This window comes from Gopherus evgoodei, chromosome 1 (genome assembly GCF_007399415.2).
Source record: "Gopherus evgoodei ecotype Sinaloan lineage chromosome 1, rGopEvg1_v1.p, whole genome shotgun sequence".
NCBI lineage: Eukaryota > Metazoa > Chordata > Testudines > Testudinidae > Gopherus > Gopherus evgoodei.
Window position 1 is genome coordinate 99223623 of NC_044322.1, and position 18291 is coordinate 99241913.

Here is an 18291-nt window from a genome sequence, read left to right on the forward strand (position 1 = left end):
AAAGATGGTAAAAATTGAGTATTTGGTTGGTAGGGACACTATAACTTGGTAAGGAAAATTGAGCTTTAACGTGCAACATACAGCAGGACACTCTCCCTGTCTCCCATCCCCCTGCATTGCTGCAGGTTTTGATGTGGATGGGAAATTTCTATAAGTATTTCAACCTCAGTGAAATGTTGTAAGACGGCTTGTTCCTTGGAATTAAAGCAGATTTCCCCCCTTGCATTTAAAGTTTAAATTTTGAGGTTGGGCAGTGCAGAAGAATTAATCTATATAATACGTAGAAAACCAAGTGGAGGGTAGGCATAACTTTTGAAAACTATATCAAAGTAATCTCCAACACCATACTGTCGTGCCAGTCCAGAAAGCTAACTTATTTTTGTTTTCTTCCAAGACCTAGCTTTTTATTATTATTATTTTCAAACTATGAGTACAAAGCAGACGCTAACCATGGATACTGAAACTGTGCAATTTGGTGTAATTATATTCCCCCCCACAGATTTAATGAAGGACTTTTAAGTACAATTCATCTTTGATAAATAGTCCCTTTGCACAGAATGTTTATTAGATTGACAGCAAAATGCACTCTGCCAGCTTTTTTCCCCTGCCACTTATGACTCAGATGAATTTAAATAGGAGCAAAAAGCTTTTATTTGCACTGTAATTTCACTTAAGGATCATATCCTTCAGAAACTGGCAGACACTTGTATGTCTTGATTGCAACACACACACTCAAGAGTAAAGAAACATGCATAAGATGTTATTATTTGACCTGTCACATTGTCGCAATTCTGCTTGCAACTTATGTTATCAAATCTCCTTTAGGTATCTTCTCCCACCCTCCACAAGTGCACGTACACTCACGTGCACAGTTTTATTTTTTTTAAAGGGACATGGCAAACAGCTCACTGCATTCAATTTAGTCATTTGTGCAGAAAGGTAAATAACTTACCTTACTTTGTTTTTGAAAATGTACACTCCACACTCTAATTGACAGCATAATGCCAGCAGGATGTTTTCAGTTAAAGCAGCTTGGTATATACAAAGTGGTGCAGGCTCGTATGTGCCGCATCAGACTTACTCAAGGCATACGTATTTTGGTGAGAGTCTGAAAATCTCCAGGTGGTGGATATAGCTTTGTTTATTACTGTGGCACATGACTAAATTCAGAGGTTTTATTTGTTTCATATAAATTGTGTCTCATATTTCTGAGTTCCAAATATTTTCCAACCAAATGGTTACATTGTTCACTACACATGTTCCATCTATCCAGACAGCATTTATGTAGGATGATAACCCTCTGTTAAAACCAAACAATGTGTATCTTCAGAAAGCTGTTTTTTAAAGATTTCCACTGCAGTTAATTAACTTACCATTGTCTTTTCCAAGTATCCCATTTTGCTCCCTGTGGAAGCAGAAGTTAGACTCCCCTTTGCCTTCATCTGTGTCCTTTTGTATAAAAATGAAAAGTAGAGAGACTCCATTTAACAAAACAATGGTTAACTGTTTCAATAGACAATATATGTTTTAAAAGGTGTTAAACTTTACCTTATCAAAATACACATTTGAATTTTAAATGAACTTCAGCCTACAACACTTATTACTGAAACCTTTGTTTAAATGGTTGATGTGTGCAATACTGTTCTTTGCTCTCAGTTGATGTTGGGAGATCAAGGAGTTTCTCACAGAGATCTGCTGCCATCTACTGGATTCCTACATTCAGTTTCACATGCGCTGCAGCAGATTTGAAGAAAAATTCTCACAAACTCAATGAAATGTCCATGAAAGCGTACACACATTTTTTAAGAACTAAAGAAAAAAGGGATATTGACATACAAATGTACATAGTTTCAGAAAGGTTTAGTTTAAAGGGTTGCTGTTAGATAGTTCATACCTTGGAGTTTTGTTTTGTTAATTTATAAAACACCATAGTAATATTTTTTCTTTTTAAATTCAGACAAAAACAGCTAAATAGTTTAGGTTGAACAGGACTCATCACCCTTATTCTGGAAGGGTTCCATTCTTTCTTACCTCACATAGAACTACGAATAGGACATTTCCATGCCTTGTTTGCAGCACTATGCTTATACACGATATTATGGAAGTGAAATTGTCTGATCTGTTTTGATTGTAAAAGCTGAATGAAGTGTAAGATGCAAACACTGAATAGTACAAAGTAAAGTAATGTTTTAAAATTCATTCACTGTTAATAGTCTAGGGAGGTGTTAGTAATTCAGGGCTAAATTCTAGTTCTGCTCAGTTACACTTAGGTGTGTATCTGAAATTATTCCATTTAATTACTCCAGACCTAAACCAGGGTAACTCAGAGTAGGATTTGGTGAGAAAAAGGATATTTTTCTCTTTTTAAAATTATTTTTAAATTTTAATCTTTTTTCCCTTTGGGGGAAATGCCCCCTGAAATGTGTTAACCAGATTATTAATCCAATATTGCCCTTTTAGTTACTCAGTGCCACTGTCTTGAGTTGTCCTGTATTTTTACCTTTGTCCATATATTCAGGTAGTGAAAATTGTGACACGGATTTGAAACTTTAGACAGTTCCATACAGTATAGATAATGTATGTATAGTATTAAAACACCATCTTTTAAGTCATCATACAAACAGTATATCAATGCGAGACTTTTAGATCATTACAAAGAAATTCACAAGAGACACAGGATTAAATATTTTAAAATATTTTTCTTTTTGTCTTTTCCTTAAGTACAAGTTACGCATACTGACCAAGCTTGCTGCAGAGTTGAGTAAATACATGCCAGAGAAAGCAGTGGAGGATACAACCAGTATTTTGAGATCACCGATGCCTGGAGCAGTGGTGGCAGTTTCTGTAAAGCCTGGGGACTTGGTAAGAGAGGCTCTTTTGCTATATATAATTTTATACGATATTCCACACAGTTTCCTCCACAGTATAACGGAAAGCCTGAGCTGCTCTCCTTTACAGAACTTTCTTTTGTAACATTGTCTGGAGAGTATGATTGTGTGTGTGTATTGCTTGCTTTTTTTCCATTATCCATTGTTTAGTCCTCTGTTTAAGCTGTACTCTTAAAAAGCACATTTCAAATTACATTGAGGTGGAGGGAACTTTCATAGCTGAGTAAGAGCAAACACTCATCTGGATAGCATGTTATCCTGTTGATTGTGGTGGGGGAGGTTGCTTGATTTTCTGCCTTGGACCAGTTAAGTACTGTAGTTGTCAAATACAATCTTCATGTTTAGGTGAAACAGGATAGGTGTTAATGTGTCCTCCTGGGGAAAAGTTACTTGATTTAAAAAAAAAAAAGTTGTCATTTAGTATCATGACAGGAGTACTGTGATTCACACATTCCTAAAGGGAGCATTCCATGTTAAGTAAGAAATCTCTGTAGGCGATTCCCTCAACCTGTCTAAGGAGCAAAATCTAGGGAGAGGAGGGTAATAGGACACATCACCACTATCCTGGGGGTTTCCATTCTTTTCCATCACACAGAATTAGAAGAAAACATGATGTTTGAGAGTTACATGTAGGTGCTTTACATTACTCAGTTTTGTGTGACATCCGAGCACAACCATATTACATAAAATTATAGTTAGGGGTTAAGAGTTTTGAATCTGAGCCAACTTACAGCGTTGAAGGGAGTGATGTTATACTGGAATAGGGGACATAAGAATGAAGCAACAAAGGCCTGAGTCTAAAGTGCTTAGTACTGTTATTGTTTAGACAGGACCATAAATAGACATGTGGCACTTTACAGGCAAATAGAAAATCCTGATCCCTGAATTTATAATTCAAGGGTACATCTATGAAGCAAAAAAAGACCAGCAGTGGCAAGTCTTCAGAGTCCCGGTCAGGAGACCTGGGGCTTGTCCTGCAGGGCCTAGAACAGCAGTATAGACGCAGGTTGGGGCCAGATTCTGGAGTCTGGGCTCTAAAACATAGCGAGGGGGCTGGGTCTCGGAAACCAGGCTCCAGCCTGAGCCCAAAGTCTACATTGCTGTTTTCAGCCCCACAACATGAGCCCCATGACCCCGGCTTAGAGACATCTGCCCTGTTTCGTTTGTTTGTTTTGATGTGCCGACATACCCCCTGGGTACAATCCTGACTTCAGTGAGAGGTTGAGTACAAGCTGGATAAGGACCCCAAATTACTACATGTTTAATCTCAAAAGGTGTTGCCCTACACATTTCTATGCAGCTTTCTCTGCTTTTACACAGCATATGTATGGACATTTCTCTCTGTTGATAGGAAAAAGAGATGGGAAATAAAAGCTCCAGGTGCAGAGATCCAGAAAAGTGGGTCTTTGCCTTCATACGTTTATATTAAATATGTTACTATCTATATGTTTGTTATGTTAATTATATATAAATAAAATGTATGTAGACACAAACACACACACTCTCTCTCTCTCGCTCTCTCTCTCTCTCTCTGACCTAATTCCAGTTTGGTAAAAATGCAACTGAAAGGAAAACGTCCACTGTGTCACATGGCAGAGGTATAAATATTTCTTGACTGTTGTAATTGCTGCATGTGGCAAAAATTGTTAAATGTGCACTTTTAAAAACTATTGAATTCACTTAAAATTAACCTGTTTCACCACTGAATGTTAACAAACTCTTATGCCTGGGACGTGACTTTTTGCATAGGAATAGCTCCATGGAAGTGAGCTGGATTACTCACTAGTGTAAAGTGAATCGTGTGGGAGTGTCTGCAGGATCAGGGCCTGAAACACTCAGAAGCCTCTGTCACAAGCGATCAGAAAAGCTTATTAGTAAATCATGCAAAGTATTAGCAATCTGTCAAGAATAAAAATGAATGGTCCGTTGTTAAGAGTTAACAAAACAGCTAGTCTTGAGATTTGCCTAAAAGCTGGTTGGAATACTGACTGCTTACAACCGATTCATCTCATTGTGTGGAAAGTGAAACCCACTGCTTCTATATAGAAGCAGCCTAAGAGTTGCCTAGTGAGTAAGGTACTAAGCAAATATTTGTTTTTGTGGGAGGAAAGATCATGTTTTCAAGGTATTTCAATATTGCAAGACTGAACCGTTTTTACGTTACATTTTTCACACTATAAATGGATTGGGTTTAAAAAAAAGTTAATTCTGCTGGATGTTACAAAATGTTTTCCTTGTGCCTGACAGATATTTTGTGGTCTTGAAGGAATAGAAACATGGGAGGATGGGGCCATGGCCAAGGAATTAAAAACCTCCCTGTACAAATCCACACAAGTGGTGCAGTGCAAGAGTACAAGTTAAATAATGTGTGAGGATTTTTTTTTCTCTCCTCCTCTCCTGCAGCTTTTTGCTGGAGGCGCTGAGTGGCAGAGCCCTTGAACAGCATAATCTCTGTTCTGCCGACCTGAGCTTGTCAACGCTAATTGTGTGGCTTTAATTACAAGAACACATTTGCGTTATTGGAAAGGGTTTAATTTAAATCCTTCCTTTCCAGGACTAGTGTCAAAACTTTAAAAAGGAGCTGAGGTAGTATCAACTATCTGCACTGAATAAGCAGTGGGATGGTGTGATTCAGATTACATGTCTTGGCTGTCCATCAGAACGAGGTTTACTCACTACAGCTGTTCAAGGCATGATGAACAGGGAACTGTAGCTCTCTGATAAATACAAACCTTTTTGTCTCACTGCTTGAATGTGTTCTGATCTTCCTTGTTTTTCAGGCTGACTAAAGAATTTAAGTCATCTTTGTATTTCCAGCTGTATTTATCAGTTACAATGGTAATGGTGTCTGAAAACAATGCAGCTGAAAAGCGGGGAAAACTCAGATGCTGTTCCTAGTTTTCATTCAGGTTATAGCTATTATTAATAAAACGGCATTGTTATTAGTTGTTCCAAGATATTTTTTTTTAACTTGTGACCTATGCTAAATATTATTGGAAGATCATATAACAGTCTCTGCACCAGGGCTGGGCTCTCCAAGAGATTATTTCAGAGACTTCAATAGCATCGAGAGATAGTCTACATTAGCCATACTTCAGAGATAACATTACAATAGAAAAGAAACTCCTAGTGAGGGGGAACACATCATCTTGTTTGAATGGCTGCATTTACAACTGTCTTTATTATCAGCCATTTGGTTATGGGCATTTTGCTTGGCCAGGTAAAACACATGGTGTTGGTTAGTTTCTCTGTGTCCTTAGCCAAATGAGAAGCCAGCGATGGTCTCTTCGTTAGTTTTCCTCAGACTTTATATCATTGCCTTTCATAAAATAATGTTCTCTTTTGGCTGCTATTTATGAAAAACGCGTTGGGCTGCTGAAGCATGATAGAAGGCTGTATGTGTGTGCCCCAGCGAATCTGATAACCAGTTTGGAATTCACTTCTGCGAAGGAGTAGTGCACAAGCAAGAAATTCATTTTCTGTTGGCCACAAGTCAGCCTTCTGCTCTGCTCGATTCCCACTAGGGGAAAGCGCTACTTGTCATACGAAGAGAAGTAGGACTTGTGCTGATTTTTTTTAGCTTTAACATTGCTTTCTTCTTTTCTTACCATTTTCCCCACGTTATCTGAGGGATGTAATTAAATGTCACTTGCTTGTCACTGGAAACAGTTAAAAACAAAGTAATGTGAACCACAAAAGCATTGTGAATTTGAAAACTCTCTGAATGAGAAAAAGATGATGATATTTAGCAGATGAGTCTTCAGTTTAGGCTAAACTTTTATATCTTATTTGTAATGATAGCACTGTCTGTCTAGTAAAGCACATCCATTTTAATTTTCTGTGAAGATGGTTATTATGAAGAAGTGCATATTAGAATGAAAGCCTGTTGTTAAGAGGCCATTTGTTATAGTCAAAATTCAGGACATTGGCAGTGTTAAATGAGACAGGAGAGGTTATACACATTCAAAATCATAGCCTAGGCATTGATCTTGCTCAAATTGACTTCAGCGGGAACACAGTTGGCCCCCAGGCACGGATTGTGTACATTGCCATCTTCATAAACCTCTAGTAAAATGCTACAGATACAATTTGATCTTGTAACAATTACAAAAAATACAACAAAATTTAAAAACTCATTCTGAGTTGCACAGACATTCTGTACTAAGCACTGAGGGCAGAATAAAACAGTGCCTACTAATCCATTGTTTATTATTTTCCCTTCTGATATTCTGCTTTGAGCTCAGTGTGTAAAGAATGCTGTATGGTGAATCAGTGGAATATCGGAAGCAAAAGATATTATGGTTCTGTGTGCATAGCTCAAATGTTGTATCATGTTTACAGAAAACCTGCCAGGGTGCTCCCAAAATGGATTCTCTTCATAACTCTTCTGAGTTTGCTAGTGATTGTATATGGCAACAATAATTGGTTGTAAAGGTCTCAGTGCCCTCTGAAAATATTATTTTTACTTTTTTCAATTTTGCATGTATCTGAAATAAAAATGTTTTAAAAAACCCACAGTAACTAGAAATAGGTGGCATTAATAAGCCAGACACTATTTAGTAAGCTATAGCCTGCAGATTTGGATAAACCAATTTAATTATTTTCTTTGGGCATCTACAAATATATACAAAAGAACAGTGATTGGATAAAATGTCCAGTCACAACATGGATTTGTTTAATTTGTTTGTATATTATTACAGCCATAAGAACACTGCTGGAGGTTTCCCTGTAATTAAGGATTGTTATCTCAATTTTCAAGTTTTTTTTTTTTCCAATAAATGTAAGACTATCGTGATTTGGGAATATTATCATGTCAAATTACTTTTTTAAATGGACACTTCTCATTTAACAAAACTACATGACTTTAAAGTGAAGCTGTAATTTGTAATTTAAAACTTTTGCTTGAATAGCAGATGTCTGTGTACTGAGAATGCACAAGACAGTTTCCCCCCAAAATATTAATATATTATGGAATTTAACTGATTTGAATAATTTCAGAATTAAGATTAAAATCCTGAGGATTGTTTAAAACTGCAGAAGTGAAATGTGTTGGCTAAATTCATTTTGCAAAACTACTTAATGCTGCTAGGCTAGAAACAAATTGGGAGATTTTATTGAAAATTGAATTCAAATCCTCTAGCAGTAAAGTTTAGAAAAAGGCTTGCATGGATTACAGACATGTCCAGTCAGAATTTTTAACTTTAAAATATTTAGAGTGAAAAAACAAAACGTCCACAGTTCTGCCATCCAAACACATATACTCCTCATTACATTGTAAATTCTTGTAAAATAAGAAATTGGGATTTTAAATGTTACCTGTTGCTTTTCAGCACTTCACTTGTAGTTTCAAACCTTATTTGCAATGCAGTCCCAAAAATCTAAATAAAGTAGATTTGTCTTTTTATTTTTTTTTACTTTACGTCCATAATAATTCTTATTCCAGCTGGGGGTAATAACCAAAATGGAATATAGAAGAAATGGGGTTGGTAATTTAATGTATACCTTTTACATAGAAATCTATGATGTTATTTAATATACCAGCATATTTCACAAACCATACATATTCTCCACTCCAGTTGTGAATAAACCAATAATTTGTGGGTATAATTATTCCTTTCTGTTCAGTTTTTTCCTTTTTTGTGTGTGTGTGTAGTGTTCCCAGTGTGGATGTTAGCTGCATATTTCTGTAAAATATAGGTTATGAACTTGATCAAACATGATCAGGAATCTCACTTGCCCTTTTTTGTATTTCGTTATATGTTTATACATTAATGTACAACCATATACATTTCATTATAGTTTTTGTGTCTTATTGTAAGGAAAATTATCAATAAACTGAAGCTGAAACTATTTTTACAATTTCAAAAAACTGTAACATTCCAATATTCCCACCATGCTGATACCACAAGGTTGAATGCAATAGTTAAATTAACTGATCTTTCTATTGTGATTTATGCTAATAAGTGTCCACTATTTTCAAAATGTATTACTTGTTAAAAGTGTATGTTGTTTAATATAACATTTATATTGGTCTAAGATTGCATTATTTTATATACAGTTTACTTTAATAATTTTACTTATTTCTTTATGTAAACACATTGAAGATTCTTTGGGAGTGGGGTTTTATTAAAGGTGAAATTCTATTGTAACAATAAGAAACGATTCATAAATAATTAGAAGGCCCTACTTAAAAAAAATGGTGGCTGTTTTACCAAATTCATAAGAACTTTTAAAAGATCACCGATAAATCAAAATATTTTTGTCCAAAACAGAAACTAGCCTTTGTCTTTGGCTGTCAAGACCATGTATATGTGTAGTATTTGGTGGTAACTGCTACCACCAAAATATATATGTAGCACATCAGCTTCCCCCAAAAAGTTTTGGAAATTTCTGAAACCATTGGAAAAACTAGTGTTTTGGATAAGGGGGGTGCAATGACCAGTGCTCATTGCTGTCAGGAGGACGTCACTGACCTTTGGTTAATCAGAGGTCAGAAAATCTGGGATGTGCTATACCTACATTCATTCATTAAAGGAGTGTGGCATAAAAAGTTGAATAATCATCTGTCAAGCACTGTTAATTGCTGCTAATTATATTTTCAACTCTATAGCTTCAGTTTCCAAGTTAATTTGGAAGGAAGGGAAAACCTGCACTAATTATTTTACACAGATTTGGACAACGTCAAGGAATTTCAATTGCTCTCATCCGATTCCTCCTGATTTGTTTTCTACTTAGGTGCTTGCTGCCAGCATGCCAACAAGTCATAGAGAAGGAACGTCATGGGAGGGCAATGATACTAAAATGGACTAAGTTAACACTGAGCATTATTTTCAAGCACTTTCTACATACCTCAGTGCACAAAAGGAACATGGCTTTAATGTACCATATAATATTCTTGCAGCCATAACGATTACAAGTTGTACGTGTTTGTATTAATTTTGAAAGAGCATATGCACTATTTTGTATGTTCAAGGTTGCTTGATTGTTGCTTTGTTATTGCATAGTCTCCCATTGTCCATTCTTGGTATTCATAAATATGTGGGCATGCGAGTGTGGAAATTATGGGAATATTGAGTGATATTTCCCAGCCTCCCCCTCTCTCTCTCTCTCTCTCTCTCAGGCTTAGAAAGGAGACAGAATTAAAATCAGGTTCTAACTGTGCTTTTAACCAAATCAGCGATGCTTTTTGCTTGTGGATGTTACTGGGCTTTTCTTCAGATCTAAGAGCCTTAAAACTATGTTGCATTCAAACACCTGTGTTCTAAATACAATGGTATTAAAAATGTAATTGAAGGATTTTCACTTTTGTAGACAAATCAGCAGGGTTGATATTGATCCATCTTTTTAAGGAGCCACAGAGCACCAGAAGGTGATACTGTAGAGGGCCCTGTAAGCCCTCGGAGCCTTCTGTCTAATTTGGCAGAAAAACACAGAATGTAGGACAACAAAAGAACTATCCTGTTCCATAAGAAATCTTCATCCCACCCACTCCCTTCTCAAAAAAAAAAAAAAAGACTTAATTTTTTCAGCTGCACACAATGATTTGGTGCTCACTGTTGCATTGAACACAGTTGCTGTCAGAACAGGCAGGAAACAGTTTTCTTTTAATTGCTGAAATCATTGGGAAATGCTTCATGCACTGCTTCTATACAGCAGATGCTGTGCATTAATTGGCCTGTGTAGGACTGACCCAGGGTTCCTTGCAGCAGGCCCAATTTTAGGCAGAGGGTTTAAATAGCTTATTTATTATTTTGTATAACCTGGCATACATTATGAGTGCTTGCACGTGTTGTATTCATGGTCGGCAGTTTCTAATGTCATGTGGGTTTCAAAACCTGTGTTTCTCTGGTAATGTACTAGCAGCAGGTAAGCTCTAAATAACATCCATCAGAAGCTAATTTTTTATCCAGATACACCAATGACTGATGAACCTGTCTTTTGTCTGAATGTTTAGCACAGTAGAAAGCCATATGCCACTGGCACTGGTTCCTATGCATTCTTTACAGTTACTGCAGAGTAGATTTAAAAAAAAATTCTCCTGCATTTACATCCCTTTAGTCTTTTGTTTATTTAGCAGTTAGCACTTTCTAATATAATTTCCATTTTTTAACAGCAGAATTGGATTTGGGTCTTCTAAAAGCAGTCTGACTATTCTCATTTTCTTTATCAGAAATATTACTGCACACCCTTAATAGGGAACCTTGTTTTGTTACTCCCCGTCTGTTCAAAACAGACCTTAGCCCATTAGAAGGTCCTCCCTTGTGTGGGAAGACCACAGCTGTTACTGTAAATCTCATCCAGTAACTGTATCACCCCCATTTTGTGGCTCTGAAGGATGAAATTGAGAAATGGAATACTGTGCAGTCATCCTTTACATCTCCAATTTTAGGCCTTTGCACTTCATTTTCATGCTTTTATTCCAAATCAAATAACATTAGCAAGAAAAACCACCTTCTGCTAAATGCCTAGCAGGAAAGGTAGTTTCTACAATCTTAATTTTTTTAAACTAGAGAAAACCAAAAAAATCAACTCTTACCTCCAAATCTTTGCAGTCTCTTCAAGGCTATTCATGGTTTGAAATCCAAAAAGTAGGTAGAGACCTAAGATGCAGCTCAGAGGAAACAAGAGCAGAGCTTATTTCACAAACACAACTTAAAAAGGGTTCTGTTTCTTTAAATCTTTGTGAAAGAAATGGATCTAACTTCTTATGAAGGATATTGGGGGCTTTAATCAGAAATATGAAGTGGTTTAAATCATTAGCACAACAAAGCAAACTATAAGCTTGAAGATAAAAGTCTCTGGGGGAAAGAGTCCTCTGAAAATAAATAGGACTTGATAGATTTCCATATCACTTATAACTTCCCTTAATTACACTTGGAAGACTTGCCAGTAAAACTGGAAAATTGGCAGCCTATATCCATTATAGTAATTTTGCCGACCATGGCAAGCAGCTGGCTTTACTGGATTTTATTTCCCATCACTTACAATTAATCATCAGCTGGAGATGTCTGAAACTCTTCAAAATGTGGCAATACTGTGTGACATTCAGGCCTCCTTAAAATGCTAAAATCTGCTGAGTAAATGGGCTGAGTTTTCCTTCAAGCTAACTCATTTTGGTGCAAGGCAGGCTGCTGCTTAATGAGTGCCACTTTGATAATCGGATGCGAATGTGAACCTTGACCCTATGTCAAAGGAGAGGACGCAGTAAGCTGGATGAAAGATACAAGATTCAGATCTACAAACTTTACACCAATTAGACATAGAGTGGAGAAATACATCAGTGCTGATTGGGTTTATCAAAAAGACTTGTGGGACTTGTGACCATTTCATAAGCCTAACATTGAAGACATCCTGTCACAATCATTAAGTCTTTATCAAATGATTCACAAAAGTCTTAAAGACATGTACTATACTCACAAAGATCTCTCAGTAGTAATGCCCTCAGATGTCTTATTGTACTTCTGAATTTTAAGGAGCCATCTCTGGGAGTACAATTAATCCTTATGTTCCTCCTGTATGCATAATGAAAATAGCTCAAGGTTGCTACTTTTCAAGTTCCACTTCCACTCCTCATCCTGAATTATTTGGTTAGAAAAACACTGAAGACAGTTCCACATATTGTCTATAATCTTTCTTTAAGATTGGGTAAATAAGACCATGTAGTCCCTAAATTAGACAGAGAAAGAGTTAAAATTGGATTTGCTGTTCCAAAATTTCTTATCTGTATTGTTAGAAGCAGTTGGATATTAGGTTCCCTTCTCTTCCTTTCATTTTTGGATCTACTTAAAAAATAAACATGGATTTAAAAAAATTAACCATTGAAATATTCGGAGTTACACTAAAAATGCATTCTAGAAACTAAATCTGACTTGTCCATTTTCATATTCATATTAATCCAAGCAATTTAAATGTAGATTTTATACAGCATAAATATGTTAAAACAAAACCAAAAAGTCTTTTTTTCTTTTTAACCAACAGAACAAATTGATCTGAGCCAGTGCAAACTAATCAGAATTTTGGGGTTATTTGTTTGTTTGTTTTGACAAATTTGGGTCATCAAGGACTTGTCCCTATAAATTTAAAACTTAAAGATGATCGTGAATTAAAATTGGATTTAATTGTTTAACACACAAAGGGAAGAAATAGAACATGTGAAAAAAAGGCCTAATACTGTAACACGCACGGATTAATCCTTAAATAAGTGAGGAAGGAAGAAGTTGTACACACCACTAAGATCTTCATTTACAGGCTAAATAATACGGACAGGCTAAAGGATACACACAATTATGTAATGAAAGAAATTAGACAAAGCCCAAAAGAAAATAGAGAGATACAAATGCCTAATTTTAGGATTGTACAATGAAAGGATCATAAAGATTTAACGTAAGAACTGTGATTAAACTTCTGAGCTTAAGTGATGCTTTCACCAAGTAGTTTTAAACAAATTGCACATTATCAGAAGTACTGTCACAGCATTGTAACTTTGGGTACTTACAAAAAGCCGCTCTGTCTTCCAAATGAATAAGAATACTAGATGTTGACTAAATTATTTTTATGTGTTGGATTTTTTTTCTTTTCTTTATAAAGCCCAACTCTTTTATTATCATCCCTGTAAACACACATCTATATCAAACACAAAAATATACATTGAATTCGAGGCACCAAACAGAAGCCAACGAATACAGAATACTGATTCTCACTCATTTCCATCCATTTGCACTGCAGTACCTGACGTGCACAGAGACAACTCTACTTAGCATTTAGACAGTAAATAAAGTTTTAAGGCTCTGCATAAACATTAACTGATTAATGTGCCAACCATCTGACCAAATGATCCATTTTACAGACGGTGAAACTGAATAACACAGGGGCTTGGGACATCTTGTGTGCTTGACATTAAGCACCAAATCCATATTTAGGCCCCTAAATGCCCAGATGTTTTTCAGAGCTCTTAAGTAGTCACCACTCCCATTGACTTTGCTGCTTTAGATGTCTAACTTTGAGAACTCGGCTTTGAAAATTGTGGCCTAAGCGATTTGCCCATGGTCACACTGAGAATCAGTTGCAGAGCCGGGATGAGCATTTTATGAATTCCTGGAGCCCAGTCCTCTGTTCGTGGCCCTTGACTACAAAGCTTTTCTAAGAGTGCAGTAATGGAATGATCTTAAATCTCTGAATTTTCTTTCTTTAGTAGGTTGGTGTCTCAACTGTAGCTAAACTGTAATGGGTGGGTTTGGTTTTGATTTCTCTTGTTTGTACTCCTGGGGCGGGGGATGACAAAAGATAGGCAGAGATGGGCTAGAGACATAACTGATAATAAAGAACAAGTGTTTGGTACCATACATAGAAGCTAAATGTTAATGACTTAAACTGCACACCTGACTCTCATGACAGAATTTCTGTACTTACAATGGTTCATGTTAATTGTTCAGTGTATCTGGTTAGAATGCAGAGTTCTTAGAGCCAACGTTTTCTGCTCTTATTCTAAAACTCTCATACTGCTGTTGGTAAGTCTGACAGAGGGATAGTGCAGAAGCTTCTTTTAGACTAGAAGTAATAAGTATCTCTTTGGCTTGCCTCAGCTTCCTGGATGTTTCAGCAGGGGACACACCACCCAAAACAGAGTTGGGGAGATGCTTTACCTTCAGTACATTACTTCATAAGAAAAGTCATTTAGACACTCAGTGTATTCACATCCGTGGTTTCTTTGCTGACTGTTCTCATCTGTCTCTGTTGGCTAGTACACCCTCACTAACGATTCCTAGGATACTAGGTGACAATACACGGAGACAAGCAACATGCCCAAGACTGCATAGACCATCACTGTGAATCACATCCCTTCATGTTTGTGTACCAAAAAATACCACCATCTGAACAGTGCAGGAAAAGCGGACACAGAGTTCAAAGGCACTAAAACTGCATGTACTATAGGGGTCGCAGTGGAAACCCATGAAGATTTCCCAGATGTCTCAGGAAAGTTCATCCTTACACTGAACAAAACCACAAAGGCATGGCTACTAGCACACAGGGCCCATTCCATCCAAAGTGTAAATCTGTTGACTGCCATCTCCGATGATCATCACAGGGTTTCCAAAACAATCCTTGTAGTCTGGGATTACACCAGGGATGACTTTGAACCACGAAGGTTCCCCCCACCACCGTAAATGGGTAACCTGCATAATAAGCATAAAACCTCAAGTGGCTTATTTCTGTTGCATAGTCAAAGGCATTGAAGAGAGAATCTGATTCCTAGCCACAGTCAGCCCAAAAGTAGAGCTACACAGTGCATTGCATATGACCTTGAGCTTGTATATGTCTGCCGGCAGAGTGCAAATAAGCTGAAAGAGGAAATGTGAGAGTTTCCCTTTAAGAGCTGTCAGCTGTGGTGAAAATTGTCATTTTTGCCTCCAAGAGCCCTCCCAGGTGGATTAAAAATCCCAGGTGTTTCCCTCTAAGAAGTCCAAAGGCATCAGCTACCATCCATATAGTGATGTGCAAAGGTGTCCATTCTTGCTCTGCGCTAGTCTGGTACCGAGTATTGTCAAAGACCCTAGTCCATTCTCTATAGGACTAATGCTAAGAAACTTGCATGGCTCCTGAATCAGGATTAGTATCCATATGGATCTGAGCCAGAGAAGCACAGCAGTGGCTCCAAAGTAAAAAACCACACACATTAAATTTTGTTCAGTCCTTTATTGATGTCAGTGTGATGGCTGTTGGAAGGTGAGAGTTTGAAAAGTTCAAGTTGCAAATGTGGGATTGGAGGGGATCACTTTGTTTTTGTTTTGTTTCTTCCTCCTTTGCCCACTACCTAATTGATTCATTTTCTGTTTTAATTTTGATTAGCTAAAGATAACCACGGCAAGTTGCATTTCTTGTGCTGTGGACTTCTATATGACAACTTGGTTTCAGCTGTTCTGTAGAAAAACTTTTTAGACTTTGATAAACTTTGCCTAAGGAATTAATCACTTTATCTGTAGATAGAAGATGCAAGTTTAGCGCATTTAAAAGTCTTCTATCCTCATTTTTATACTGCTTTAATTTTACCAGGTCTCAGAAGGGCAGGAGATTTGTGTAATTGAAGCTATGAAAATGCAGAACAGTATGATTGCTGCTAAAACTGGCAAGGTATGCTTCGTCTCATCTTTTTAAATCGCATGTCACTTGTCAAATTGGACAGAATGTACAAAAACAAGAGAGGTGGGCTGTGCTAGTTAAAGTATTAGAAGTACAATTGTTTTTCATTTTCTATATCTTTCAAAATGAGATACCTTTAATTTTTAACATTTACATCTGCCTGGAAAGCTATTAGTTACAAGACTTAGATGACACAGCATGAAGTGGTTTTACAGGCTGCAAAAATTAATGTAAATGAGTTCTTCAAAATGATTTGTTCCTTAAGATAGAGCAATTCAGACTGGTTTGAAATATTAAAGGAGCTGCAGCCGGTTCTCCAAATTCCATATTTTCAGAGAGCAGTTAAAAGCAGAGCTCTTTCTGCAATATTAATTAAATGTACATTAATTTCATATTGCCCTGATACTTGGAACAAGGTATGGAAAATACATCAGTAGTGTAGATGAGTGGTGTTTATCCTAGAAAAGAATATTGCTTTAAAAAAAGTAACAGGTTCCAGACTGAGCATTTTTTGATGAGGATGTTGTTAAACGTGGAGTGTCCAGAAGTGTTCTAAGCTCTTTGCAGACAGATCCCTGCTGCAAAGAATAAACAATGGCAGACCTCAGTCCTGCAAACACATACATGTTTAACTTCATGTACTGTGGTACTAGCAGGACCAGGACTTAGGTAAACAAAATATGGCAAGAGGACGAGGTGCAACATGAATGCCTCTCTCGTTCTTTCCTATTACTGTAATGTTGTCCCTTGACTATTAGCCTCTTGGTATTAATTCATTTGCTGTAAGACCAAGTTTAATTTTTTTTTTACATTTATTACTTTTCATTTTTAATATTTGTTACAGTTTAGTTGTTTCTCCTTAATTCTCATTTATTTACTCGTTTTTAATCTATTCTCATATTGCAGTGGTTACTTACATTCTATTTTCCTTCTTTCTTAGTTTAATTTAACCTTTACATATTGCCACCCTTGCCTTCGCTCTGACTGATTCATTTTGTGGCCTCCTAGCCAGCCTCTGAGCTTCCTCCCAAGTCCCTGCACACCTCCTGATAGTAATAATGTTCTGTTCCTCTGTCCAGATGCCCTTTCCCCCCCCACATGTGGGTAGCATTTGGCCAGTACCGTGCACAATGTGTCATTTATGTCCCTCTTTAAAGCAGGATTTAAGTAGGATCTGAGCTCTAAGTGGTCTCTTTGTATACCCCCACAGGAGTCTCCATTTTAAAATAAAATGATGTAATTTAAGAAAATAAAAACAATTTGGAGCTGTAGATAGTAAAACAGTGTCAGTTCATTAAAGCTCTTAGAATATAATTATTTTATTTATTGAATGTGAAAAACAGTGACATGGTCAAACATTCGAAAGTTCAGAGTTATGGTTCCCACAGCAAATACAACTTCATGCCTTTGCGGAGATGATGTGTTTTGGTACTCCTGGTGCTGGACTAGATTTGTCCCTTTGAATCTAGTTCATGCTGTTCAGTTTCATTGGTTTGAGCTGGAAGATACTCAGTTTCCCTTTTTTCCTCTGAATTGTCTTCCACCTCCAAAATCTGTTCTTATATTCTAACTGTTAAAACAAGTGGCTTGGGTTTTACTTAATTTGCATCTATTATGAATGTCTGTAAAATGAATAAAAATGAGGGAGCAATTTGGTTTTGCCTGATGAAGGTTCTAGACTCTACATGTGTCAGAAATAGGCGCTGTCCAAGGTGACTCCAGTACATTTCAGAAAGCACAGGGGATCCCATTCACTGAAACTGCTGTGAGAACAGACAAGTTGTTTTTTAATTAAGTAAAGTGTTTTCGCACTAATTTTGGGGAATCTTTTTGCATTCAGAATTTAAAAGTAGCTATTTAAAAGATTCAGACATATAGGTCTGGCAGGTTTGAGGAAAACTGATTTAGAAATAAAGATCTGTTTTTAAAAAAAATCCCACAGTGTTTTTGCCAGTGTAGAGTCTTCAGCTACTACAAGATGTTGAGCCGTACATATTTGAAATAAAACATGCTGTATACTCTGCAAGTCCGTATGTGGGACTAGTTTAAAAAAAAAAAGAAAGAGAGTCAGGAAACTGACTTTGTGAACATGAGTGTAAACTAAATATACAATTGCATTTATTTGACAACTGTGGTTCTTTGACTTTTTTAACCTTGTTATTTTTACTTATGAAATTTTTTTAGGGAGAGGTAACAGTGTTGTGAGTTGTTCTTGACATCTCTCTGGGGTAGAGTTAAGGTTGTGTGGCTGCTTTGCAGAAAGTGT

General features: G+C 36.7%; 1 protein-coding gene across 1 annotated transcript in view; it reads left to right on the top strand.

Moving 5' to 3' along the window:
- PCCA (propionyl-CoA carboxylase subunit alpha) overlaps nt 1-18291 on the top strand; it is a 430643-nt gene that overhangs the window by 411518 nt on the left and 834 nt on the right. The window contains 2 exon segments of the mRNA XM_030568083.1: nt 2722-2862; nt 15939-16016. Of these exon segments, the coding sequence (XP_030423943.1) occupies nt 2722-2862; nt 15939-16016 (219 nt within the window).